This window comes from Dama dama, chromosome 18 (genome assembly GCF_033118175.1).
Source record: "Dama dama isolate Ldn47 chromosome 18, ASM3311817v1, whole genome shotgun sequence".
Lineage (NCBI taxonomy): Eukaryota > Metazoa > Chordata > Mammalia > Artiodactyla > Cervidae > Dama > Dama dama.
In genome coordinates, this window is record NC_083698.1 from 91,330,417 (window position 1) to 91,357,315 (window position 26,899).

The following is a 26,899-nucleotide window of genomic DNA, read 5'->3' on the forward strand; positions in this document are numbered from 1 at the left end:
ATAGAAACAGACTCACTAATATAGAAAATAAACTAACGGTTATCAAAGGGAAGCGGGAATTGTAGGTGCAAATTAAGGATATGGGATTATGAGATACAAACTACTATGTATAAAATAGATAAGACACAAGGATATATTGTGTAGCACAGGAAGTTACAGACATTATCTTGTAATAGCTTTAATGGAGTACAAGCTGTAAAAATACTGAATGTTGTACACCTGAAACTAAGTAATAATGTAAATCAACATACTTCAATCTTAAGAAAGCCTAATAAAAAAATAAAAAAGTAAATGAACAAACCAAACCAAACAATGAGAAATGTAGCTACAGAGAACAGTCGTGGCGACCAGAGGAGAAGGGGCAGAGGGAGGGTGATGGATGGAAACTAAGGTTTTGGTGGTGAGCGTGTTGTGGGGTATACAGAAGTAGGAATGTCATGTTTTAGATGCGATACTTACAGAAGGTTTTAAATCAGTGTTACCTCAAAAAAATAGCTACCTTTTTCGAGGTGTGCTTACTATACGTCAGACGTTGTATACATAATCTTACCATCTCACAACTTCTCACGATTTTCTCACAAGTTACTTCCATTTCACAGATGAGGAGAGTGAGGCATTGAGCTGCAAATCAATTTGTCTAAGCCACTCTACAGCTAAGTAGGGTGTTGAAGATTAGAACTCAGATCCCATATCACTCTTGTGCATCCCACCAGGGAGCCTGCCAGCATCTCATCCATGTGAATGTCAGTCTCTAAGTTTTTCAGCTAAATTCCCATTCAATTTCTATTCTTCTCTCCCTGCTTCAGTTCCCCGTTGCAATCCAGTGCCTATCTTTTCTCATTTTCTCTGCAATGTCCTTTGCATTTCCAGTGCTTTGGTGATGAATCAACCTACCATGGAAAGAGAGAGGGAGAGAGAAGCTCTTTGTTTATAGTTTGTTATAATAGAGCCCAATCAAGAGTATAAGTTTTAGAGTCAGAGAAGCCTAGATTCCCATTCCAGCTCCATCACCCCTATCATTTGCCATCTGCGGGATGGGAGTTGCTATTGCTTTGAGCCTAAATGTACTCATCCATAAAATGGGTATAGCAGTGACAGCTACTGCAGCAGGCTGGATCCTGAGAATGAATGAAGTAATGTATGTAAGTGATATATCAACTCATTTTATGAGTTGATCCCTCGAAGGTAGTTCCTTCTGGCCTGGGAGCTGATGATCCTCTTATCACAGGGCATTAAACCAAGGTTACAGTCCTCCTCTACAGTTGTATATGCTTCTCCATCTCCTCCCAGATACTATATATTCTCAAGGCTCCTAAATTTTTTAATTGATGGGATACCAAAGACTAATGACATCTTGAAAACCTTGTCTTCAGGATCAGTTTGGTTTCATTACATGATCTTCTTCAGGTATCTGATCTTGTGGCCCAGTGCTTTGGAGAAAACAGTGGGCATTTGTCTTATTCCTATGTATCCAGCTTTGAGTTCAGAATTAAAGAAATGTTAAGACCCGGCCTGCTACTAAGTTGAGGAGACAGGACTTAAAACAAGGTGAAATTATTAGGGAATAAAATTATCATGTATATACATCAGCGCTGGTTCTGTTAAAGTGCTGAGTGCTGTATTAACAGGCAATTAGAGGCTCTAGCCACCCAGGATAAGGTGCTAATTGTGCAGGAAAGAAAGGCAGAGGTGCTGGAGGAAGTTGAGCAGCAACCTTTCCCTCTGAGAAGTCACCTGTGAATGTGTTGGGTCACAGAGCCAGCGGGACTTATCGTTTTCAGTGTCCATTTCTGTTTTATTGGGAAGCTGTATTCTTTCTTTCTTTTCTTTTTTGGCTGTGCCAGGTCTTAGTTGTGGCATGCGGGATCTGGTTTCCTAACCAGGGATCAAACCCAAGCCCTCTGCACTGGGAGCACAGAATCTTAGCCACTGGACCACCAGGGAAGTCCCGGAAAGCTTTATTCTTATATTTCAAAATTTGGGCAACTGAGAGATTCTTGTACTAACTTTATTCATTCATTTAACAGACATTTTTAGAGCAACTACTACATGCTTGGTACTGTCCCAAGCATGAGACAGAGAGTCAACATGTGGGGTCTTTCCTTCAGGAGCCCGTCACTCCATACTGAAGCCTCCATCAGCTAAAAACTTGTAAGATGTTGGGACTCACTCCAAGTCCTTTGAAAGCCTTACATCATGTGATCCTCTCAACAACTCTGTGAGGAAGGCATTATTATTCCCATCTTTCCAGATGAGAAAAACCAAGATTTGGAGATAGGAATTTGCTCCAGTTGGCCGTGCTAGGCAGTGATGGGGGTGTGTGTGTGGGGGGTCGTTGCTATTACTCTATGTAGAGAATGGGTTCAGATACAAAAGGGGGATGAGGTCACAGCTGTCTGGATGTGGGGTGCTCACACACTTCTGAGCCCCAGGTGTATCCCGCCTGTGTTGTCCGTGAGAATTCATACAACTGGAGGCAAACCACCGAAGAAGAAGGAATGAGAAGGGCCCTGAGGGATCAGGGTCAGTTCAGGCAGGCACTTGGGGAGGGGGTGTCATGATTAAGTCCTTGTAGTTGACGTGGGTGGGCTGAGAGCCATCTCTAGTGACCTGCCAGCCCCCACTCACTGACGGCCCTGTTTCCTGTACCCCCAAGGCCTGCCCTTGAGTCGCTAGAGTTGGCCAGGTTGGACCAGACAGCTGGGGAATCTGGCAGGTGTGGAAGCAGCAGGTCTGAACTTCTGAACTCCAATATGGAAGAAGCGTAAGAAGGGTCCCTTCTGCTGGCAGTGTGTGTTTCTCCCCTGGTTGGGTCTTAGAGCAGCAGTCCCCAACCTTTTTGGCACCAGGGACCAGATCCACGGAAGACCTTTTTTCCATCGACCAGGGATGGGGGGGATGGTTTGGGGATGATTCAAGCTCATTGCATTTACTGTGCACTTTGTGTGTGTGTGTGTCAGTCGCTCAGTCGTGTCTGACTTTCTGAGACTGTAGCTCACCAGGCCCCTCTGTCCATGGAATTCCCCAGGCAAGAATACTAGAGTGGGTCACCGTTCCCTTCTCCAGGGGATCTTCCCAACCCAGGGATCAAATCCGGGTCTCCGGCATTGCAGGCAGATTCTTCACTATCTGAGTCACCAGTTTATTCCTAATCTAATGCTGCTGCTGATCTGACAGGGGGTACCAGTCTGGAGCCTAGAGGTTGGGGATCCCTGTCTTGAAGGGATTGTCAGGCCTTTATTAGAATCAGGCAGCAATCGGTGCTGCTGACAGCAGCCAGCCCGTGTGTGTGGACCAGCCTTTCTAGACATCACAGTAGGCTGTCGTTTACTGTCTCCTCGAGGCAGCTGCCATCTAGAGTGAGGACCTGGGTGGAGAACGTGTTCTCTCCAGAGTGTATGCCTGGAGAGCTTGTTGAGAGAGATTGAGGGACTGATCGGCTATGTACTAAAGCAATGTCAGCTGACGGCACTGACCGGGAATACGTCTGCTTTCTCCAGCTTGGCAGGGTTATCGCCGCCTGAGATGCCAGCTCTGTGGCTGAGGACAGAGCCTCAAGTAAACAGATGAATCTCAGGTGGTGGAGTTCAGACATCACATAGCTGAAAAGAGGAAGGGCTGTGTGTCCACACCGTAGGGTATAGTGGCCACCGGCGGCTACTTGTGGCCCCGCCTCTCCCTTCCAGACAGACACGTAAAGATTCCAAATCCCAAACTGCATTTTTTATTATTTTTTAATAAACTTTATTCTATATTACAAATAGGTTTTTTTTTTTTTGTTCTGAACTGCAAAATAGGAATGCCTTATATTTACATACACAGGTATACAATTAATTATAACAAAGGTACAGAAGCTTGCCTTTACCAAGTTACAACTGGGCTCCAATTTAAATAGCATAGGTTTCCTTTTTAAAAACTTTTATTTAAAATCTTTTTTTTTTTTTTTTTTTTGTAATCTTACTTGGATACGCTTCTTTAAAAACCAAACCAGAAGACCCTCTTTCCTCTAATAGATTTCATCCACATATCTTTGAGGCTCATTATAACACTGTTGTCTAAAGATATGTTTTGCTTTGTTCTAACAAAGGGTTGGTGTTCAAGGTGGGAGCTTTATGGAGACAGAAGTGGGGTGAGGCTGGGAGTGGGTGATGGGAACAGGACTGACCGACCTACCACTTTTAGCCACCTGTCTCTGAGACTCAAAGGCCCCTGCCTGTCCCTTAAATCACCCATTCATCCTTTCCTGCCCCTCCTCCTCTCTCTAGTGTTTGAGACTTAACTCTGGGTCATCTGACCAGGCCAGACTCCTCTTCCCCCACCCCTTGGCTCATTGAGCCATTATCTGTTGTGGTACCCTGGAGTTGCTGGTTGCTATGGTAACTTGGCAGGACCCTGCTGAAAGACATAGGCTGGTCTCTACTAGCTAAAGTGGGGAGGAGGGCGGCTGCCTCCCACCCTTCCTTCCCATCTCGGGGCCTGGGGTTCTTGTTCTTGGTTGGTGCAGCCAACACATGACTAAGCCAGGACCTCCAGCCTCAAGGATGCCAGGCCTTGAGAGAGTGATGGGGGTGCGGAGAGTCATTCACCCTAAAACACAAAGTCATGGTTTCCAAATGGAAACAAGATTCTTTGAGGTAAGCTAGCTTTTCTCTTTAAAGAACGGAAGGTTTAACGAGCCAACAAGCGGACAGGAACACTGGGGAAGGGAGAGGGAAGGAGAACACATAAGGACATGCATACCTTCTTGGTCATCTGCCTGAACTGTGTTCAACAGCCCTGCTTGGTAAAGTGGTGTCTCAGTTTCTTAAGTGTCCTTTGCATCGCTCTTTAACCGTATCCTCTGTTTGGAATTCTCTTATAAGGGAGCCCTTCCAAAATGTGCTTGAGTTATAAGATCAAAGATACCAACAAAAGAAGTTCTAATTCCAGACAAAGAAACGTGGAAGATGAGATGCACAGACCCCTTTGCCACGTGCATCTGTCTTCATGATCCCTCCACGACCAATCCCTAACAGGTTCTCCCTGCTGTTTGGGGGAAGCCATGGGGTTCAACACCACCAGGGGAAGCCTGGAGAGAAGTGAAAGAGGATACAGAGTGGCGGGAAGGTGAGGTTCACCCTACCAAGGTCACCCACCCTCCCCATCCCCACCCAGCTCACTGTCTCTGCCAGTACAAACAGAAATCTTTTATTCATTAGGGATTCTGTTTTGTTTTGATTTAGGGTAGTCACCTGCCTACTCAAGGGATTTAATTGGACCTCTAATGAGTATGTATTACTTTGACAACCAAAACATCCTTTACATTATACAATAAAATTGGATACTCCCCTTAATTAAGAAATGATTTTATTGGGGAACACAAATTCATAGTTTAAGAAAAGGTCTCTCCTGAATGAAGTTTTACTGCAGAGATTCCTTTCAGAATGGGAGGCTGGGTCATTCAGTTCTCCAGCACCGTGACGGGAAGAGGCTCCTGGAGCGTCAGCCTTTCCTGGGAGCTGCCTCTACGGCGTCACCTGCAGCTGTCCCTCGGTCTCCCTGTCTGCAGGGTGATTCGTCTGCTACACCTGTGGCGTGAGGCAGGACAGGTGGGAGGAGCAGGGAAGCACTGTAGGCTCCCGCCAGCGAAGGTGCGGGAGAGCACCAAGAATGCCAGCAGCCCCTGGCTGCTTCCCCTGGCAGGGCCCCGGCCCAGGGATATCCTGACCCATTTCTTTAACAAGCGGGATTTCTTCTGTCCCCTGCTCCCAGTTTCTCCTCAGCCCCTTGGAAGTCACAGGTAAAGAGTTATGTGTGCCCCCCACCAACCCCCAATATTTGGATTTTACATCCACACCTGGGCTTCCTCCTTAAACTCAAACTCTTAAAAGACACAAACAAAAAATAACTACGAATCCCCAAACAACCCACCAATGGTTCAGAGACAAAGGGAAGGGCTGAGAGACAGGGGTCCTTAGTGGTCTGTCCTGAGAGCCAACAGGGAGAGTGGGAGGCTGAAAGAAGGTTCTTGATGACTACATGAGCTAGAAGCAAGCGGAAGGGCCAGGAAGCAGGTGGCATCTGCCTGGGTGGGTCTGCTGGGTGCTGGCAGCACCCTGGGGACTCCAGTACCTGGAGGCTGTTTATCCATAGACGTGCCTCTCAGAGGTCTGCCCTAGGGTTCTCATTTGGGGGTGGGCGTGCTCTTCCTGGAAGGACTGTAGTCCAGGGTCAAGAAAAGAGTGTCTATGGGCTTTCTGTCTGCAGAGTGCCTCCCCAAGGCCCCTCTCCCTCCACGGGTCTCTGTGAGGTGGGAACATCTATTCTTGATTAACTGTAATTAACCTTAACCTTCACTAGGCTAAATACTTGACTTGGCATTCTGTGAGATCAAGGAGAAGTGTCCCTTAATCCTGAGAGAAGAGACGGATGGCATGTGGAGCTTCCCCATTTGCAGGGTGGGAATGAGGCTCTGCAAGTGTCAATAGGACTTGCCTTGTGGAACGGAGGTCACTGGGGAAACCACTTCTGTGGCTCCTCTGATGGGAGACCCACCAGGCCCCGGCTGTATTAGGGAGCTTCAAGGGCTCAGTGGGGGCAACTTCAGAGGGCAGGAAAGGGCTGGGGTGGTCCCAGGAGGCTGGACTGAGGGCGGAGCTGTCCACCTGGGGCCAAACAGCTCCTAAACTTAGTGGATACATGGCCTTGGAGCAGAGCCTCACGTGCAGGAGGTGGGCAAGAACGGGGGTTGGGGACACTCTGCTGGGGAAAGGGCACACTCAGGAGCCAGACATGCAAAGGGGATCAGAAGTCGAAGACCTGTGATGAGGGAAAGCAGAGGCAGCACTGTTGGGATAGCATATCAACGCTGACCCCAAGGTTGGGAGGTGAGAGCTGGAGACCTTATTCCCACTGCTGCCTGGGACCAGTCCTGGCCAGTCTGCCTCTAGTGTTTAAACTGACTTGTCTCTTTCCAGCATCTCTGGCCTCACTCACTCGCCCATGGGCTCAAGAGAGAGAGGCTCTAGGCTGGCTCTGGGTGTGCACGGTATTCTCCATCAATGGGATGCCAAAGTTTTCCCAAGTCCCTGAATTCCAAACTACGCTGAAAGAAGGCAAGAGGAAGTTAACAGCCACAAAAGACAGCTCCAGGCAGTGTTGCTATCTGTGATTACCAGGATATGTCAGGGTCTCTCCTTCCAGGAAAAGACAAGGAATGGTAAATATGCCCACACCTGGGGAGACTTGTGCCCTCGGGAGAGATGACCAGCCTGCAGCTAATTGTCCCAGCCTCTCTCTACTCATTCTTAAATTCAGGACCTCACAGCATTTCTCCCTGCCTCTCACCATCCCATCTCACTCCAACATTCAAACTCCTCACCTAGTCCAGGTCGGTTATATGTGACTGTGTGATCTCCTGGTACCATTTTGGACCCTGGTGGTTTCAAGGGGTTGAAGGAGAGAAAGAGATGGGAATGAAGGGAGGGTGAAGAGACATGGCCTTTCCTCCTGTGCTCTCTGCCCAGGACTCTAGGAGTCAGATAAAGGTCCCACCGTGAACAGAACTGTGACCCTGCACATAAACTGTGACACAGAGAGGGGGCCTTGAAGAGACCTCCCTTCTATAGGACCTAGTCTGCCTAAGTCCCTTCTCTCGTGCATGCTGGCTAGCACAGGGTCTCCGGCCAGCCAGGAGGAGGTTGGGGATTCCAGGGGGTGTTTGGAAAGAAGATCTGGGGGAAAGAGCGGCTTTTTTTTTTTTTTTTTAATCACGCTGCCTTGTTTTTACTTTGAAACGTATCACACATGTACCAAGAATCCAAACAAAAGAAATGGAAAACAATGAACGGAAAGAGAGCTCTTATGGGCAAGACGGGTTGCGGCTCTGCATGACTCTATCCTACTTCTCCATCCCCAACAGGCCACAGAGACTTTGGGCAACAAAGCACCAGAAACAACCACCCCACCAATTAAAGAAAACCTGCCCCAAACCACCCCCCCCCAAGAGACATGAGGAAACCAGGGAAACCTGCCCATCCTCCTCCCCTCTTTCTTCCCGACATTTCTCTGATGGGCTTCAGGTTTCTCTTATAATAAAAACATGGGGAGAAAAAGTTATGTACCGACAGCAAAACAATAACAATAATAATAATCCAGAAAAAAAAAAAAAAACAAGCTTCAGCAGAACCATGGTAACAGTCTTTTTCTCTGCTTGTTCATTTTTTTTTTCCTCTAACTGTGCAAAACTTAAAAAATAAATCAAAACACACTCACTCATGCACACACACTCACAGCTTCCATTCAGCACACCTGTGTTAAATATGTTTGTGTCTTTCTTCTCCCCAACCCTTCACATGTGCAAATATATGTTAGCGGCCCAGGTGCCTCCTCAGCCTATCTCCCGCATGCTTCCTTCCTGGCCTGCCAGGCCTCGTGGCTTCCGGGGAGGAAATCAAATGATCAAGGGGAGAAATTCCACTCTTCTTACACCTGGCACTTCATTTGCTGAGACCTTTGGTTATGTTTTTCCCACTCGAAATGCATCACTTCTCACTCTCCTCTTCTGTTGATTAGGCTACTTGCGTGTTGCCCATCACTTGTCCTGCTCGATGCCACATCATGCCCTGCTCTCTGTCACCACCGCCTGGCCTCTGGTTACGTCCAGGCTTCTCTTGGTCAGTGACCACCCTGATTTCCTATAGACAGGTGACTTCATCCCCCAGCACGCAGCACAGAAAACAAGTATTGAAATGTCCTGAAGTTGCAGAATGAATGGTGGGCAAGGGCAGAGAAGGGAAATGCTTCAGACACCCCCCCACCCCCCCGCAGTAGGACCAGAAAGCTTTCTGAGCTCTCTGCCTACTCCCGGGGCAGACAGATACATACACACACATACACACACACACACACAGAGGTGCATGTGCACATGAGATCTCACACACACACACACACACACACACACACACACACACGTGCTCATATCCAAAGGAGCTAGCATTCTTCAAATATAGGGTGTTCCAAAGATGTTGCTGGAAATGGGCTGGTCCTTTCCTCAAAGAGGGGCCCCTTTGGAGTGGATGGCAGTGGAAGATGTCTGATGCTTGAGGAGTGAAGGCAAGACTGTAGAAACCTCATTCCCAACCCCATGGATGCCTCTGTTTGTCTCCCAGAGTGGTGAACAACTTCACACCGGGGCTGCTGGAGAGATTCTATGGCGGAGACTGGACCACAGATGGAGATGGTGTCTAAGGTCCTTTCAAGGTTATAGGTTTCCACGGCCCTCCATCAGACTGTCTCTCACCATAGCCCCTGCTCACCTAGGACGCATGTCTGAGCACGTATCTGCCTGGCTGGCTAAGACGATGTATCTGTGAATGGAAGGACAGAGGGAGAGACACGATGCCAGGGCCAAGGTCAGGGGTATGTCCCTCCTCCCATTTCTGGACAGGTCCTTCCTCTTGATTTTTCGGTCTTCCCCACACATGACAAACCTGGGGCTGAGTTTGGCTGGCATTTTGGTTTGTCTTTGAGAGGCTGTGCTTGCAAGTGTTTCTTCCCGGGATGACTGCAGAAGGGAGGAGGGAGGAGAGTGACTAAAGTGACAGCTGAGATGTTGATGAAATAATTCCCGAGGAGGTCTGAACAGTCATCTGCATAGCAACGGCGCCAGACTCTGCAGGGAGTCAGGAGCAAGGCTGTCTGCCCCAATCTTCTCTAGAGTTCTCAAGAAGGATGGTGGGGATGGAGCCCCGGGGACCGCTGGAGGTAGAAGCTCCTGGATGCACTGGTGTTTGACCCTGACCCCTGATGAGGGATGACTGAGGATGGAAGTGCATCCCCTAGATGGTGCTCGGGAATCTGCAAGGGATTAGACCTCTGACTATGACCGTGATTCGTTAGCACATGGGGGTGAATGGAAAACAACCAGTTCTGCTTCCAGGTAGATGCAACTCTCTTCTTTTCTCCTCCCGCATGTTACATTTCTGCCACTATGAGCCACATCGGGACGATCTCCACGGTGGGCTGTAACTGCTATTCTTTCTCCTGAAAAGTTTTCCACAGGCCAGGACCGGGCAGGCTGGGCACCTATGGGTGCTTTGAAGGACTCTGAAAAGATCAGAAGGGGACAAGGGAGCCTCTCCTGCTAATCGCACACGTGAGAGGCAGCTTGCAAGGCGCCCCTCAACTGCTCATGCTCCCCACTCCAGCCACAGGCAGGAGGTGCAGCCTTTCTTCCCAGAGGTGCAAGGGGACCCCGCGGAGATGGAAACCTGGGCCAGGTGACATCTTCCCCGTGAAGATAATACTGAGCTCCCTGCCTCTTCCCCAGGCCAAGGTCAGACCCATGTGGGGACTACGGAAAGACGGAAGGCGGGGTAACAGCACAGAAGCACCTCCATCCATGGCTCCTCATTTATATCCGGGCCCTGCTGCTGATGCTCGGGGTCAGCTGGGAAAGAGGGCCCCTCTGATGTCTTCAGGTCAGGCCCCTTGGCGGGGTGGGGACTGGCCATCCTGGACTAACTTGAGGGTCGGCGGCTTGGTTCAACCGTGTTGGCAGAGGAACTGAAAGAGAGGGAATCCAGGGAGGCAGGAGAGACAGAGACAAGCAGAGAGAGAAAGGGAGAGGGTGACAGCGCTGCTGAGGGGATGCTGCTGACGCCAGTCGGAACTTGCACTTGGTAAAGATGATAATCTAGACTGAGGCACGGCTTGGTGTGTCCCTCCCTCCGGTGGGGGAGGGGGGAGCGGGCGAGCTGGAAGGACGGTTCTCAGCTGTCTAAGCTCATGAGGGTTATGACTTGTTCTAGTTTGTAGGCCAGTTTCTGCTTCCCACACTGGTCATCATGGTCCAGGGGTCCGAGGATCTGTTGAAGAGCCAAGAACGGGGTGGTTACCAGTTTGCGTGCACGCGTTTGTGTTCCTAGGGTACGCACTGACAGGGCTTGTGGTCAGAGAGTTTGGGAAGACGGGCGCAGGTAGAGCAGCCCTCAAAAAGTTGCTGGGGAGGCAGACGGCCTGCACGACTTGGGTGGGGAGCTGTGGGGGGCGCTCGGGCACAGGGAACCAACTCGTGGGCATCCGTGTGTCAGTGAGCACAGGACGCCAGCACACACGTCGGCATGTCTGAATACATGTGTACATTTCATTCCCTAGGTACAGCAGCTGAGAGTGGGCAGAAGACACCTGTGCCGAGATGCTGCTGTTATCTCTAGGTAACACCCAACGGAAAGTACAGGGCTTAGTGTCTCAGGGCAACTATGATTTCACACTATCAAGACATCCCACTACCCTGTGAGAAAGGAACATCTTGCCATCAGCAGCCCAAGGCCTGAAATTCCACATGCAGAAAGTTATTTGACTCCACTTTGCCTGTTAAGAAACAAATGTCCCTCGAAGAGTGATATCTCAAGCTTTACTGGTGACAGACATCTAATGGCCAGAGTCTACACAGCACTTGCTGAGATTAGATGGCTGGTGGATGAGAATAACAGGGAGGAATTGTGGGCACAAGCAGGAAGATGTGTGGGAATCTGGCTCAGACTCAGGAGGTGTAGCACTGAATAATGGCTCCATCAGTTTCTTGCTGGGTGATGCCGGGACAAAACGTGAAACCTCTCTGAACCCTCCTTTCTTCCTCTGTAAAATCTGGGACCTACGACTCCCTCTCTGGGTTGCTCCAAGAGAGGAGATAAAGTCACGTAACAAACGTGAGCACCTGTCACACCATACCTACTCCAGGAGGGGCAGGTGACAGACAGGAGTCCGGGGGTCTGAAGAACTAGGGAGTAGGGTGGCAGGGGGGTGGCAGGAGGAAAGAGGAGGCTGAAGGCTGGAGGAGGGTCGCCCAGAGCTCTGGATTTCCTGACCCAGTTAATCTATTTTTAATTGGGGAGACCAAGTCAGTTGCCAACTTCTCAATTGGCCAGGAACCACCAGTGATTGGCCTTAACATTTCATGAAGATGGGACATTTTCATATTGACAGCAGAAGAGTGAACTTGGGAAGCTGGTGGCTCAGTGGTAGAGAATCTGCCTGCTGTGCAGGGGACTCAAGTTCAATCCCTGGGTTGGGAAGATCCCCTGGAGGAGGGCACGACAACCCACTCCAGTATTCTTGCCTGGAGAATTCCATGGACAAAAGGAGCCTGGCAGGCTAGAATCTGTAGGGTAGCAAGGGTTGGACATGACTGAGCATGCATAAGAAGATAAAAGAGGACTGAACCTGCTCTAACACTCCTTTCCAAGATGAGACAATGGCATTCATACACTGGCCTACTCTGCATTGTCCTTACTTCACAAGTGGCCACAGACAGGTGGGAATTGTCCTGGACCAGCACTGGCCCACAGGCTGGCTTCAAGGTCCCTCTCCTAAAGGACCTACTGCCGACTTTGCCTACACTTAACAGCTCATGGCCTGTGGACACTGGGACTGGGCCCTGCTGGGGCTCCTAGATCCTCCCTCGGGGACGAGGCTGGAACGACGTAGAGAACCCAGGGTACTGGCTTTGGCTCCTGTTACAACCTTCCACTCAGAGAGGGTGGCTGTGCTGCTGCTCGGACATGGGGAGCCTGGACTCTGAACCCATTTGGTCTACACTGGTGTGGCCAAGAAAACTCCTGCAGGCACCTTTGTGCCGGCCAAAAGATGGCCGTTGTCTGAAGGGGCAATGACCCCAGGTGACGTTTCTTAACTAGGGAACACAGCAACTAAAAATAGACTCCATTCTACTCTTTCTGTATCTATTCTGTTCTGATTCTATCCTATCATACTGTTTCTATTCTATTCTATTCTTTATGATCTGCCCATGAATGTGAGGAACTGCTTGATTAAAGAGAATGAAGTCAGAGAGAGATATAGAAGAAAGAAAGAAGAAGGAAGAAAAAATAAAGAGAAAAGTAATGAACGAAGCAGAGACTTGATGTGTATATCTGAACAGAATAGGGATTATATAGAATTTATGGAATGGAACATTTCTAGCGTCCCAGTCTTTGGAGCACAGCCCCCCAGTCCTGGGTGGTAGAGTTTCCCCCAGCAGAAGTGGGTGGTGGGGATGCCTGGGGTGGTGTTCTTGGGCACAGAAGCTGCTCCAGGCAGGAATATCTGGGTCTGTCCCCAGTCCTTCCTCAGGGGCCCCCGAGCAGGGCAGGGCAGGACTCACCTCCTCGCTGTACTTGCCCACGTAGGAGAAGATCTCGGAGAGGGCGCTCATGGTGTTGAACTCATTCATGTGCATCCGGGACTGCTCAGCCAGGTATGCATTCATGTCCTGGTCGCTGATGGCGGGCATCTTCCCGATGTCCGAGTAATACCTGTGGCGGCATGGGAGTGAGGAACTGTGTGTGTGTGTGTGTGTGTGTGTGTGTGTGTGTAGCGGAGGGCGCAGGGGAGAGATGGGCGTTCTCAGCACTGGGTCTGGGCCCAGTGGATGCCTGTGTGTGACTTCTTAGGCATCATGGCGGGCTCTCTCCCAGCTGGGCTTCTGCGTGCCCTCTGCAGCTCCGGATGCAGGAGGCAGAGAGAAGGGATTCAGGGGTGACCCCAGACATGGTCAGACAGTGGACAGGGTGGGGCCCGGAGGAAGGAGGGGCTGTCTCCTCCACCGGCTTTGCTCCCTGCTCCGGCAGGAGTGATCCAATCTGCCCCGCAGGTCCTTCTAACACCCCCTCCCACAGAAGCAGGAAGTCCCCTCCAGGGGCCTGAAGGCTCTTCTCAGCAGTTGCTCTGCCCTGACATCGTCCCCGTCTGTGAGCACTAGCGGGGAGAAGGGTGGGGCTGGGGGTGCTTTGGGGGGAGAGGCCGGGAGAAGGCAATCAGTCACTGTCACTTGCAGCTGTGCACTCCTGTCAACTGGTTAATTAGATGCCAACATTTACATTTTTAATTTCTGCAGTTTGACATTTTATGCAGCAACCCCCAAATCTCCCACCAGAGGGGAGCTGGGTCGCTTCCTAATGAGGAACCAAAGGCCCCCGGTGTCCCAAAGACAGCCACCCTCTCCTGGGTGCTTCTGGCACTGGGCCACATGGAAGAGATGCACCTGCAGTGGTGTGGTAGGGTCAGGACCTCGGGGCAGCACTCCCAGGGGTCCTCACAGTGTCCCAGCTCGGCTCACACTGCATGCCCACGGCTTCAACACCGGGGACAGTGAGCCTGAGAGCTCAGAACAGAGGAGGGTGGTGGGGACAGTCACCAGGGTGGGGACCAGGGTGAGGCAAGTGAGGCAACTGGGGCACAATGTTTTAGTCGAGTCACTCACTCTCATCTGGGCAAGCACAGGTGACAGTGATGGGCCCTGGGTTCCCAGAACGCAAGGCTTGATCAGGTGAGCAGAGGGCACATTCTTGGAGGCACTGGTTCAGTCTCACCCTGGACCGCAGTCCTGTGTCCCTCCCTCTGCATCCCTCACTGCGTTGACCGTGAATCCATCTGTCCTGCGCTCTGTTCCCCGCCTCCACCTCTGCCCATTGGGGCCCACTGGAGCTGGGTGACAGGTTGGCAGAGGTGGCACCTGTGTGCCACGCCAGCATCACTTTCAAGACCCTGCCTGAATGACAGTTCTAGTTAATCTGCGCAGAGCATCCCCAGGCCAGCAAGAGTAGGCCAGGGCTGGGCTGGCTGCCCTACCTGAGCCACAGTCCTCGAAGGCTGTTGCTCCCCTGGTTCATGTGGACTTCCTTTCTTCACAACCTTTCAGTGTGGGGTCCTGTCTTCCCCTGCCCCCCACTCCCCATCTCCAGAGCCCTTGGGCCCCTTACTCAGCTCCCTGTCCTGTTTCACTCTAGCTCCTCTGCTCCATTCCAGAAGAGCCCACTCTCTTCCAGGCCTGCAACCCACCCCAAAACATCTTCAGGTTCCTTGGAGTTCTGGGGAACGACACCCCAGGTACAAGCACTCCAGTGAGAGACTGGATTCATTGCCAGTATTTTGGAAGACAGTAAATGCAATGTTCCATTTTATAGCAGAGACCTGGAGCATCAGCGGTGGCTCCAGCCCCGTCACGCTCAATGATATTTGTGCCATCGCTCCCTCGCAATTGCATGCCAGCCAAGCAAAATACATTTGTCCTGTAAAAGGTCACGTCCAAAGGTCGCATGGGGGGAATAGGAACGGACGACTCCCTCATTTCTGTGTCCTGACCAGCAGCCAGACGTGGCTCTGACGACACAGCTGGGTCCAGAGTGTCCTCTAGGCAGTCCCAGTCTGTCACCACAGTCAGAGCTGCTGACCGCAAGGAAAACCCCAGCGTCCCCCTGGTGGGACGGGACTGTCATCAGAAGCAAAGGCTCCTGCCATTTCTGTTACCTGCTTGTGAAAGCTTACAGGTAGGAGGATGGCTCTATCAGGCTTTCTACAGATAGCATCGGGGCTCCTACTGCAACCTGTGTGGTTCCTGGGTGGCCTGGAGCCCAGGTCAGGGACCACATCGTCTCCCACGGAAACAGTGGACACCCAGCACCCTGTCCTTTCTGAATGGCCTGCTTTGTAGCGCACTAAAAGCCCAGTCGGTTTCGCCAAAGAGAATATTTAGAAAATGTTTCTGTGTGAGAGGAAGAGAGGGAGAGAGTGTGGGGTGGAGTCGAGAGTAAAGTGGGGGAGGGCAGGGCTCTGACTCCTCACCGAAGTCACGGGGCCCTGCCCGTCTGTGCCACACGCAAGCCCACCCGGCGATGGACCGCACGTCCTCATCTTCAGCAAGTCCTACATGGCTGAGCTGAGTGGCTTTGGAATGCTCGATGTCCTAGAGGAGTGTGGGGCGTCGGGTCTGGCTGACATTCAGCTCGTCCTGGTCCCCAGCCCAGCCTGGAGCTAAGTGGGCCGGTCCCCGGCTGCAGGTCTCTGCGGCCCTTGCTTTGACCTCTCCCCGATTCTCTCCAGGGCTCTACCCAACCTCACCCCTTGAGCCTGCCGATGGCCCAGCTCTGGCATCTCTGTGCTATGGGCAAAACTGCTCTCTTCTGAGCACCTGCCATGCAGGGGCTTTGTGCTGGCTCTGCCACTGGGTAGCCTTATTGGTTGTCAAGAAGGCAATTATGCCCCATTCATGAACTTCACACAAGTGTTCCTATCTGCTGGCTGGGCGGTGAGGAAAGGAAAGGTCAATCTGGATTCCTCTTCTTGAACTTGCTCCCATGGGATGTCCTCCTGCAGGTGAGTCTTTCTCTAGAAGGGACTGGTGCGCCGAGAGTCTCCTGGGACCCACCCTCGAGCTGGCCAGGGCTGGGCCCGCTGAGGAGGGGTGGGGCCCACCACCGGCCTTACCCAGCTTTCTGTGCTGTGCTTGGTCATACCAGGCGGGATGCCAGCGCCATCGTGGTTCTGACGTGGTTCTGACACTGGCCCCCAGGAGCTGCTACAAATCCAGCCGCCAACCACCAACAGCTGGATTCACGGCTGTGGACCAGTGTGCAGTGTTTCACACTCATGGGCTTCTATGAGATGCGCCCAGTGTGATGGTGGCACCCATCTCTGTCTCTAGGATGGCCCCAGTGATTGAGAAGAGGGTCTCCAATGCCCTGAAGGTTTCGCGGAGCCCAGTGTATCCTCACGCTTTCAACACCTCAAGGATGAAGATGTAGACACAGAAGACACATCTGAGGCTCTGATGTAGAGATGCTTGCCTTTTAAGGTCCTGCACAAAAGTCTCTTCCTCTGTGTTCATTCACTGACCTCCCCCAGCTCCTTGCTTCCTGAGCCCCGAGTACAGCTCATGGTGCCTGCCCCTCTGTATCTTCCTCAACCATGAAGACCATAAGGGAAGGATCAAGTCTAATCCATCCTGAGTGTTCAGTGCACCCATGATGGACACCATAAAATGTCTGACCCATGGATGAATGAATACGTTAATGAAAAGTCCATACTCCACCTCCAGTATGGCTCCCAGGGTGAACTGTCACAGTTTTATATTTGGAATGATGGCTTCTTTAGGAGGCATATTTAAATAGTTAAAATTCTTAGCCTTTTCCACAAGTGACACAGGTGACAGATGGCATCCCAGTGTGTGGCACCCTTTGGTCCAATTCCCAGGGGTCAACTGTGGTTCCATCTCACTCATTCCTATGTAGAAAACCTGTGCCTGCAAGCAAGGGAGGCTGGGGTTTATTATTGAGGTTAATTTCAATTTAATATGAGAGGCAATCCCTCCAGCATGAAAATGTTACTGCTATTGGTAATGAGATAGGAATGACCGCTGACTGTGACACACCAGTTTGGTGACAACACTGTTGACTTCTGCTCCCTAAGATGAGCGGAGCGGGTGGTTGCTACTGGGGAACCAAGAGATTCTACTCCCTTTCTCTAGATGTGGCCGTAAGCAAAACTCATGCTTGGATGAAGGCGGCAAAGACTGGGAGTCTGCAGTGGGGCCGCCAACCACCGGTGCTACTAGGAGGCAGGAGTGGGATGAAGGATGAGTGAGAGGACAAGTGGAAGGGAGGATGGGAGGGAGGTGGGACGGGAGGACAGGTGGGAGGCTGGGAGGGGGGATGGTGCAGGGATAGGTAGATGAAGAACTTCCAGGAGATGTGACAGCTCAGGTGGGACAGGGTGACTCAGGCTACCCAATCAGCAGAGTTAGTAGGGCCTCTGGAATCCATATATGTCCCAATCCCCTAGAAAGAGGGCCAGCCAGAGTAAACCCCGTTTCTCAGTGGCGCGGACAGAAGGCCCTCTCCAAATGCGTGTAGGGCACACACTATACCCGCAAGGCCCTAAGTATGGACTTTCTGTGTGTACACAGCAGCCAGACCACAAAATCAGGAATGGAAAAGCCTTGGTCATGAGAAAAGGGGGTTCTACCATCACTCTTCGGACCTCAAGGCTGCCAGGGCCCTCAGCAGGTCAGCCTCCTGGAGAAGGGGGGGTGGAACTGATCACCAAAGGAAGAAGGTCTCTATACGTGATCTCCAGACCAGGGCACGTAATTTCTCATCCCCTCCTTCTTTGCACCCTCACCCCAGAAGGAGAAGAGGAAGGATTTGGGACCCCAAACAAGTGAAAGATGACTTTCCTGAGAGTGCCATTGGTTGCTAAGAAACTAGTGAGATAAGAAATGGAAACCATCAAGGCACTCCTAAAAATAACCAGATGGACTGGGGTGACTCGTGACCTGTAGCAGCTACGTGGCCCACCTCTCATTTAGCACCAAGCAAGAGGGAGACCGTTCGCCCGGCACTTGCATTATTCTCACCTCCGACTGAGTGCACCGTGCTGGGGAAGCGTCCTCTAAGCAGATGCTTCATCAATGCTTCCAGCCCATCTCATTCCAGCCTTCTCCCTCCCTGCCCGAGGTCCTGTCACAGTGACACTGCACTGGGGCAGGAATGCCCAAGAGCCCAGCTGCTGCCTTTTTCTTTTCTCTCTTCACTGAAGAGCCAGCTGACCACACGGGACAGCTCGCTCCTGGCAGCTCTGTAGTCAGAAGAGTGAGCCACTGGCGACGCAGGGGCAGGTAAAAGCCTCTTGGTGACTCAGACATAATCAGATACAAGGACAAAAGAGTGAGCTCTCTCTCTGACAGCCAAGGCTGGATGCGCACCACGGGCACCAGCAGGAAGGGCTGGGGGAGAGATCAAAGGACAGGGGGAGAGGGAAAACACAACGCAACTCTTTCGGCAGAACTGGGATGGGATGACCAGTTTTTGTGACTGGGAATGGCCAGGATCCCACCCCCTCTTGGTTATTCCCTCTGTACAAGGGAAGGCAGTTTTCAATATAAAGATGGGGACTGTGTCTCTACCATGAGCAAAACGGCACTGTTCATTCTGTCTCAGTTGCTGAGTTAAGAACAACTTCTGGTTTCTTTGACTCTTCAAAAAGATACCAAATCTGAGTCTCCATCCAGGTTTCCTGTCTTTAAGCTTGGAAGAAAGAGAAAGGGACTCTAAAATCAGAATCGCCATGTAGAGCTGTGCAGGTTGTTCACTGCACAAAGATTGGGGTGAGCTAGGGCTGACAGCCTGTCACTCAACAAACCACACATTCTGGTGTGAGGCCACATCCTCTTGTAGGAAGGAGCATCTTCCTTAATTCATACCATATGGGTTGGCAGAGGCCCTGTCTAAAAGGATCATAAATGGTAGAAAGGTGATTTGGGAGTCAGTTGAATTTGGGGATTTACTTTTCTCTTGGCCACTTAAGTCATCTTGGACTGATTACTCAGCCATTCTGTATATATAGTTCATCTTGATGGGCACAGAATGAGGTTATAAAGCCTGTTCTCTTACATTCCGGGGCTGCTGTGATGAATAAATGAATAGACTTTCAGCTGGTTGTCTAGCTCAGGTGCTTGGCATAAGGAGCTGATGCGACCCTGACAAACCATGAATGTTGTTTACCGAGAGTTAGCTCTGTGCCAAGAGGAACCCAGCTTAATGGCATACAGGTGCCCTCCCTGCCACACACACAGGTGCACAGCTGAGACTGGATTAGATCAGGGCCTGAAGCATCTAGAGCTCATTGCCTGAGCATCAAGGGACTGGGACAGCAAGAAGCTCTTCAGGGTGACCATGACATCCCCACAGGACACTGGAAGAACTGCCAGATGGACAGGGCTCCAGCCTGTCTGTGGCAAGATGTTACTTGGTCCCTTGAAGCCTTTTTTGTTTTTCTTTTTTTGGTTAGCATTAGAGCAGGGGACTATACTTTTTCCTTGGGCCTAGGAAGATCTGGGTCCTCCACGCATGGGAGCAGAGCACCATGGCAACTTCTAGCCATGTCCCACTCTTGTTTTGACTGACAGCACTGGGTTCTCGGGCTGTGAGTGTCCCAATGCAGGATGGGGCTTTGTGCAAGGGTCAGTCTGCAAGCCCCACCCACTGTGGAGGGGAAGGGGGCCCCCCTGCATACCCCCAGAGAAGTTGCCTGCTGCAGCCAGGGTCCTGCCTGAGCTCCCTGGGCCAGCACTCACCTCTCCACCCAGTTCTTATAGCTGGGGATGTCCTTGGCATAGAGCAGCTTGTTGGAGGGGGAGTCCTTGCCCAGCCGGTGCTCTGATGTGGAGCACGAGTCCATGAAGGTCTGGGCCACCACAGAGAGGCAGGCGTCGGTGATGCTGTTCTTGTGGATGTCAAACACGAACTGGGGGTTCTTGATCATGTTGACCCAAAACCGCAGGGGCAGGCTGTGTAGAGGGAAGAGGCAGATGGTCAAGGGAGATGAGGTAGGGGAGCTGACTCAGAGAGGTCCCTGGAGGAAGAGAAAAGGCTGGGAAGCAAGCCTTCTGAAGGGCCCTTCTCCATGCCATCAATTCACCTTCCAGGGAGCTGAAGATCAGCAGGGCTGAACAGTCCATTCAGAGATACAGTGTTGATGGGCACTGGAGGTCTCGATGCCCAGCCCGGACTGTAGGACTCCCCAGCTGCCTTGAGAGCACAAGGCTTTGGGGTTTGAAGCAGTCATAACAGGTGCTAGAAAGTGGAATGTCTAACTCGCTCTTCCACTGTCTGCCCCCATGTCAGATACAAAACATATCTGGTTGGCAAATCTTAAATAGCCTGGAACCTAGGCTGTTTATTATTCTCTGCCCTCACTGTAACATGTGGAAGAAGCCACACTCTTCCTCCCCACCTGACCCAATCAGCTTGTTTTTATACGGTGAGGGCCCTGGCACTGAACAGTTCAAGCAAAACTTACTGATTCTCATCTCCAAGCTGGCAAGCTGAACAAACCCCACTTCTGGCTCTCACCTGCCCCATTATGTCCTCTCCTTCCTCTCCCTGTCTTCCAGTCAGCACCTACTGTATACCAAGAGCCATGCTAGCAACTGTGGGTACAGTGTGAATAAGACCCATCCCCTGGTCCTTGAGAAGCCTGCATTCTGGTGGGCTCATGGGGAGGTCAGGCAAGCAATCAAGCATTTTAGGTGCTGGGCCCAGACGATGGAAGGGGTCCAGTTTAAGAACCAGGTTGATGTGACAAAAGCTACCCAGAGGGACGTGTCCGGAAATCTGGAAAGTCTTCACAGAGGGGACCGCGCTGAATTGTCTCTGTTTTAAAGATACAGAGGTGTTCTTTTGCTGAATGAAGCCTAGAGGAAGAGGGGGAGGAAAAGGAGGAGGAAGGTACCTCTAAAGGGGAATCAGTTCAACAAAGACAAACAGGACATGAAACGTGCAGTGAGGTCTGGGAACCATAAACCCTCTAGCTAGTGCTAGAAAGGATCCTGGAGCATTGAGTAAAGTCTGCCCACATGCCCCTCTGTGACTGTATTCCGCTGGCTCTCTGATCCTGTAACTGCCATCCGACCTATGGAGACGTAGGTCAGGAAGTGGGATGGGACCCAGCAAGGGATCACTTATTTCCCTCCTTCTGCCCCCACCTCCTCACCTCCTGCCATGTGCCCTGATGTTTTATTGTTGTTTTGGTGGTTGTTCTCACGGTTGGTAATAGTTGGTAACAGTCATAATGTTCCTATGTGTTTGGCTTGCTTCTTAGAACTAAAAGTCTTTTGAAATACATTATTTCAACCCAGCAAGAACAAGATTTCTATATTCGTTGTATCTCCCAGCAGCCAGCATATACAGACAACAAATGCTAAAATACAAGCATGTATTTCTCATGTTCAAGACTGCCAATCAGTCAACAAGTATTTATTAAGTTCCTATGAAGTGTGCTGGGCAGCCAGCACTGAGATCTAACAATGTTAAGTGGCCCTTGTTTCATCCTGGGAAATCCAAAGAGCAAATAAAGGGACAGTAAAAGTTCTGACACTCGGGGAAAAGTCAGGGTCACTGCAGCTGCCCAGGGGAGACCCTGAGAGCTGGGCTCAGAGCCCTGGATGCAGGGCTGCCCAAAGGATGAAATCTCCAGTCACATCTTCCTGCTTCCTGAAGTCCAACCCAGAGAGGGACCCTGGAGCCCATATTTGCCACATGGTTGTTTCGTTCCTACATTCTCCTTCCTTCAGCCAGTTGTGCTGACAGGCAAATCAAACAGGGAAACCACAGCAGCTCCTGCCTAATGAAATATTAGCATATTATTAACATTAGTGGTGGCACTAATCTCTGGTTGATTGCAGCCACTCAGGCTAAATGAGCAGGAGGTTTATTTAAAAGAGAAAAGGCAGGGGGATGAGGAGGAAGGGGGCAGGGGAGAGGATGAGCTACAACTTTGGCCAGGAATAAGGAAACAATCTCTTTCCAATCAGAAACAATGGACCCCAAGTCAGTATGTAGATCTCATAATTCCTGGACTGATTTGAATCTTGCCCAGGTGGCCATGGTCAGGGTTTGGGAAGTGTGTTCTCTGGTGAGAGGACCTGAGAGTTGGTACTCCTGCCTGACTGCCCTTCACTGGGACGGGAACTCTTTCTGAGAACAGTGGGCACTTGGAAGAGCTGGAGGGAAGGAAGATTCTTCCCTCTTCCCCAAGGACTTAATGGATCTTGGAGGTGGACTTAGCCCAGTGGGAGGTGTATGCTGGTTTAGATACCACTTCAGGGGATGTACTTGTAAAGGTTACAAGGGCATGGTTTGGAAATAGCAGCCCTCCCAGGATAAGGTCTGGACAGGGCATTCCTTGTATTTTCAAGGCTGCAGGTACTCAACTCAGGTGGTAAGAAGGAAGACCCCGTGGCAGAGAGAAACAGACTGCGGGGGTCGGGGACATGTCCTTGGAACAGCTCTGCAGAGTCATGCTGAAAAGGTCGGCAGAGTCAAATGCAATCCTTTTTTTTTTTTTTTGGCCATGCCATGTGGAATGTAGGAGCTTAGTTCCCGAACTGAGTATCAAAACCATGTCCCCTGCATTGGGAGTGCAGTCTTAACCAGTGGACCACCAGGCAAGTCCTCAAATGCAATCTTACCTATGGGCAGGCACTGGGAGAGGCTAGACCTGCAGACCTTTCAGAAGAGGGAGCAGCCTTCACCCAGCACTGGACTAGATGGGGTCGAGTCTAAGTGTCTTATTTCCGAAAGGTCACAAGAACTCCATGATGCACCCAGAATTACTGTAGGAGCAATCCTTCTCTTCAGTTTTATGGTCCAAAACTGTTCCTGCCTGACTTTCCAACTTTAGTGGAGATGCACTATTCTTCAGGGGAAAGAGAGAGGAAGCCAGAGCATCCTACCCTGAGTAACATTTCAGTGCCCCAGGCTGACTTCTGCCTAGATCCGGGTTTTGGTTTGGGACCCTGGGCTGTCAGGGTGCCTGGCTGAGCCCTAGTACCATGTCAATCCTGGCAGTCGGCAGGTGCTGCTTTGAAAGAATGTGCTGGGGAAAAACACCCCAGGACAGGGACTGTGTAAAGGCTACCGGGAAGCGATTCCGGAACTGAAGGGACTAAATATAAGATGGCTTTACCCCAGGTGGAACTCTCAAGTAAAGACCATCTCGCCTCTGCATCTCCATCAATATTTATTGAGTCCCAGCTCTGTGCAAGATTCTGCCACGAGAGCTGCATACTGATGTCTGACCTTGCAGTCTCACACTGAAACACAACCGACACACGAACGAAGGGAAAGGCGGATAAAGGCTAAAGGAGAGAGGGGACCGTGATGAGACACCTCGAGTGTCATTTAAGAGTTAGAGACTCCCCTCCTCTCAAAGACACCCTAGTTATGGGACGGTCTCTTCCCTGAAGGGAATTCTGGAAAGGGAAAACCATGTCTTGAGTGGCCTGGAAACACTCCCATGTTCACCTAGGTGACTCCAAGCTGTGCTCCAAACTCCATTTAAGAGTCTCTGTAAGCTGCTGCCTGTCTACAGCCCCGCTGCACACACGGACCCCACATCCTCACATGAGCCCCTCTATCCAAACAGCTGCCGTCCTGTCAGCCCACAGAGGGCAGAAGCCACGTGCCGATAGTCTTTGCAGACTCTGGGTCCAGCATGATGTCAGGCAGAGGGGAAGGACCAGGATGTGAGAGTGACCTGGCTGTGACATCTGGCATGCTCAGGTTTGCTCATTTAGTTGGTTGAATGCTTGTTGACTGGACCGATGGCAAAGATGGACGACTCCACTGAGGGAAGGAAGAGAGGAAGTGGACACCCAAAAGGACGGGGAGGAGGCGGAGCCCCGGAGAGCACCTGCGCAGAGCTGCCGCGGGGGAGGGTGGGCCAGCCCCTTCTTGCCGGTCTCCCAGGCCGACCATCGACTCCGGGCTGGCCTCTCCCCGTCCGGCCTCCACTCGTCCTTCACTCACCAGTTGCTCTTCCAGGTGTGGCGGACGTGCGGGTCGTGGATGCCGTGCTTGTCCGCCTGCTCGTCCAGAAAGTCGAACATGTACTTGATGGCCAGGGGCAGGGCCGACCCGCGGTGCGCCGTGCTGAAGATGGTCTCGAACAGGTCGTCCACGAACTTCTGCAGCGTGCCCTGCGGAGGGGACCAAGTTCAGACGCAGCTCGCCCGCCCTGAGAACTCTGAAGACAGGGCTGTACGATCGCCTGGCCTCCCAGATGGCGGAGGGGAGAGGAGGCCAGCACACAGCCAGGCCTGCTTGGGTAAAATCGCATAAGCGCGTGCAAAGAATCTGCACCCTCCTCCTGCCTGCTCTCATCTGTCTCGAGCAGCTTTCCATTTCCCCGGCACGTGGAAAATAGATATAACACTGATGACTGGACCTAAGGAAGCCTCCCTCTGCCAACACCGCGGTTTGGTTTTAACACCCTTCCGCGGTGTTATTTTAGCACTTTTCACAAATGCTAATGAACAACTCACTCGGTCAGAGCAGACAAGCACAATCTGCTGGTTCTGTTTGGGCATTACTCACGTCAGCTAATGAACAGTTTACTCATTTGGCTTCACAGAGAGCGGAGCCGGGGCCAGTCTCGGGCCTTGAGGGACGTTATAACTGTAGGCACACAGGGCCCCCAGAATCAGGATTAGAAATGGGGCCTGCAAAGTCACTGATGGGGCCCCAGTTTCCACCACTAAAGACTGTATACGACACCCCAGAGATATATAGCCAGTCTTCCAGAAGGCATGGCAGAGGACCACGAATACACATGGCTAGTGTCTCTCTATTTGAGCAAGGGCAAGTGAAGGGATGGAATCAAGCCTTCAGACTGTGTGCCAGCCTTGATGTATGGGAGGGGCTGGCTGCAGGACTGGGTTGAGAAGGATGCTGAGGTTCTGTGCTGGGAAGATCAGGCTGATGAGCAGGGCCTGCATGGATGGATGACTGGGGTGGCGGGGGTGGGGGTGGGGGCACACCAGCACAGATGCTAGGTATTTGCCAGCTTGCCAGCTCTGACATTTCTGTGGGGTGATGATGCCCCACCCCATAACCCACCCACACCCGCACCCTGGCTGATGTCCTGTACCTTAGTGGCCAGCAGTCGTGTCAGATAGATTTCAGACACCATCTTGCTCCCCCGGTCCCCCTCCTTCTGGTCCCCGTGCTCATGGTTCTTCACCAGGTGCCACATCTTGACTCCACTCTCCAGGTCGGGGGTGATCATTGGTGTGCGTGAACGGAGGCTGTCAGGGCTGCCCGTGTACCGGATCATATTTTCTGCCAATGCAAGGACCCCATGGGGGTAAGGCCACCCAGCCTTCCAGCCTATTGCTCATGGCACAGCTCGGCTCCAGCTGAGGCCAGCTCTGATCCTTCTCGCCTTTGGAGGCACTTCTGTATGTTCCTGAAACTGGAACATCTTTCCCACCGCCTCCAGGAAATTCTCTGTGTCTTGTCCACCCAATTGGATTCCCTTCCCTCTTGTACTTGCATCTCTCCAGCCCTTATGATTCAATTTGTAAAAAATACAAGCTTGTCTCTTTTTGTATTTTCCTTGTAAGAGCTCTCAAGTCTCAGGATGTGTTCTGTGTTGCCAAGTAAGTGCCAATGAAAGAGCTCGGGGCGCTGGGGATGGGGGACCTTCCCCTGTCGTGTCAGTGGTAAAGAACCCACCTGCCAATGCTGGAGATGCAGGTTCTATCCCTGGATGGATCAAGAAGATTCCCTGGAGGAGGGTATAGCAACACACTCCAGTATTCTTACCTGGAGAAGCCCGTGGACAGAGGAGCCTGGCCAGTTACAGTCCATAGGGTTGTAAAGAGTCAGACATGACTGAAGCACTCATGAAAGAGCTGGGAGCCTGTTTCCCTTAATCGGTGACTAACCAGCTGAGTGATTGCCCTGTCACTTGTGTACCTTCACCTGCGTCTCTCGCTTGGACCATTTATTTGCTGCAATGTGAGGTGTAGTGAGATGAGTCCCAAGCAGGAAAAGAAGAGGCAGGTCCCACTGTGTCCGGGCACCATTGTGTGTTGTCTTCTATTTATTTCCCAGAACCATCTCATGAAGCTGGTAGCTTTTGTAGCCAGTTTTGCTGGTAAGAAGGCACCAGGGCATCCAGCCTACATCCGGCGCCCTTCTCCCCACCCCGAGGAGCAGAGACCTGGGTCTGTACCTTCCCTCAGCTGCTTCATAGTGTGTGACCTTTACACGTCATTTAGCCTCTGTGCATTGGAGTTATAATTTGCTAATCTGCATAATAGGGGGAAATAATAATTATTTAATTCACTGATTATTATGAACCTGACGTTTGATAATGAGTTATCACAAATGTGGAAGCATCTTAGAGACCGTAGGATGCTCAGGAAGGTTAGACTTTCTTCTTGTTTCCAGGGACGAAGCTCCTGCTCCTGGATCAGAGTCCCTGCCCAGAGCCAGGAGCTTTTTTTTGGGTCCAGTGTTCTTTTCCAGGGGCCAGCCTGCCTGACTGCCCCCATCCCTCCCTGCTCCCCATCCCTGGACCCACTATCTTCCAGCAGTGCTGCCATGGTGACCACACCTGCTCAGGGGGTATCCTTTCTTCCCCAGAAAGGTTTGATGAACTCACCGTATTTACTCGCTGAGGTCCTGGAGACAGTGGAGTTGTTCACTGCATTGTACGCTGTCACTTGCTTGGACACTAAGGCTACCACAGAACCATCTGGCACCTACCGGGGAAAGGCAGGTAAGGGCCTGGGCACAGA

At 51.4% G+C, this 26,899-nt stretch overlaps 1 protein-coding gene across 1 annotated transcript in view; it reads right to left on the reverse strand.

Moving 5' to 3' along the window:
- Positions 1–3,752: 3,752 nt before the first annotated feature.
- PLXNA4 (plexin A4) overlaps positions 3,753–26,899 on the reverse strand; it is a 472,117-nt gene continuing 448,970 nt past the window's right edge. The window contains exons 27-32 of the mRNA XM_061165826.1: positions 26,764–26,863; positions 25,243–25,433; positions 24,123–24,292; positions 19,889–20,101; positions 13,142–13,292; positions 3,753–10,847 (exon numbers count right to left, since the gene is read on the reverse strand). Of these exons, the coding sequence (XP_061021809.1) occupies positions 10,752–10,847; positions 13,142–13,292; positions 19,889–20,101; positions 24,123–24,292; positions 25,243–25,433; positions 26,764–26,863 (921 nt within the window). The 3' untranslated portion in view covers positions 3,753–10,751. The remainder of the gene's footprint in view (positions 10,848–13,141; positions 13,293–19,888; positions 20,102–24,122; positions 24,293–25,242; positions 25,434–26,763; positions 26,864–26,899) is intronic.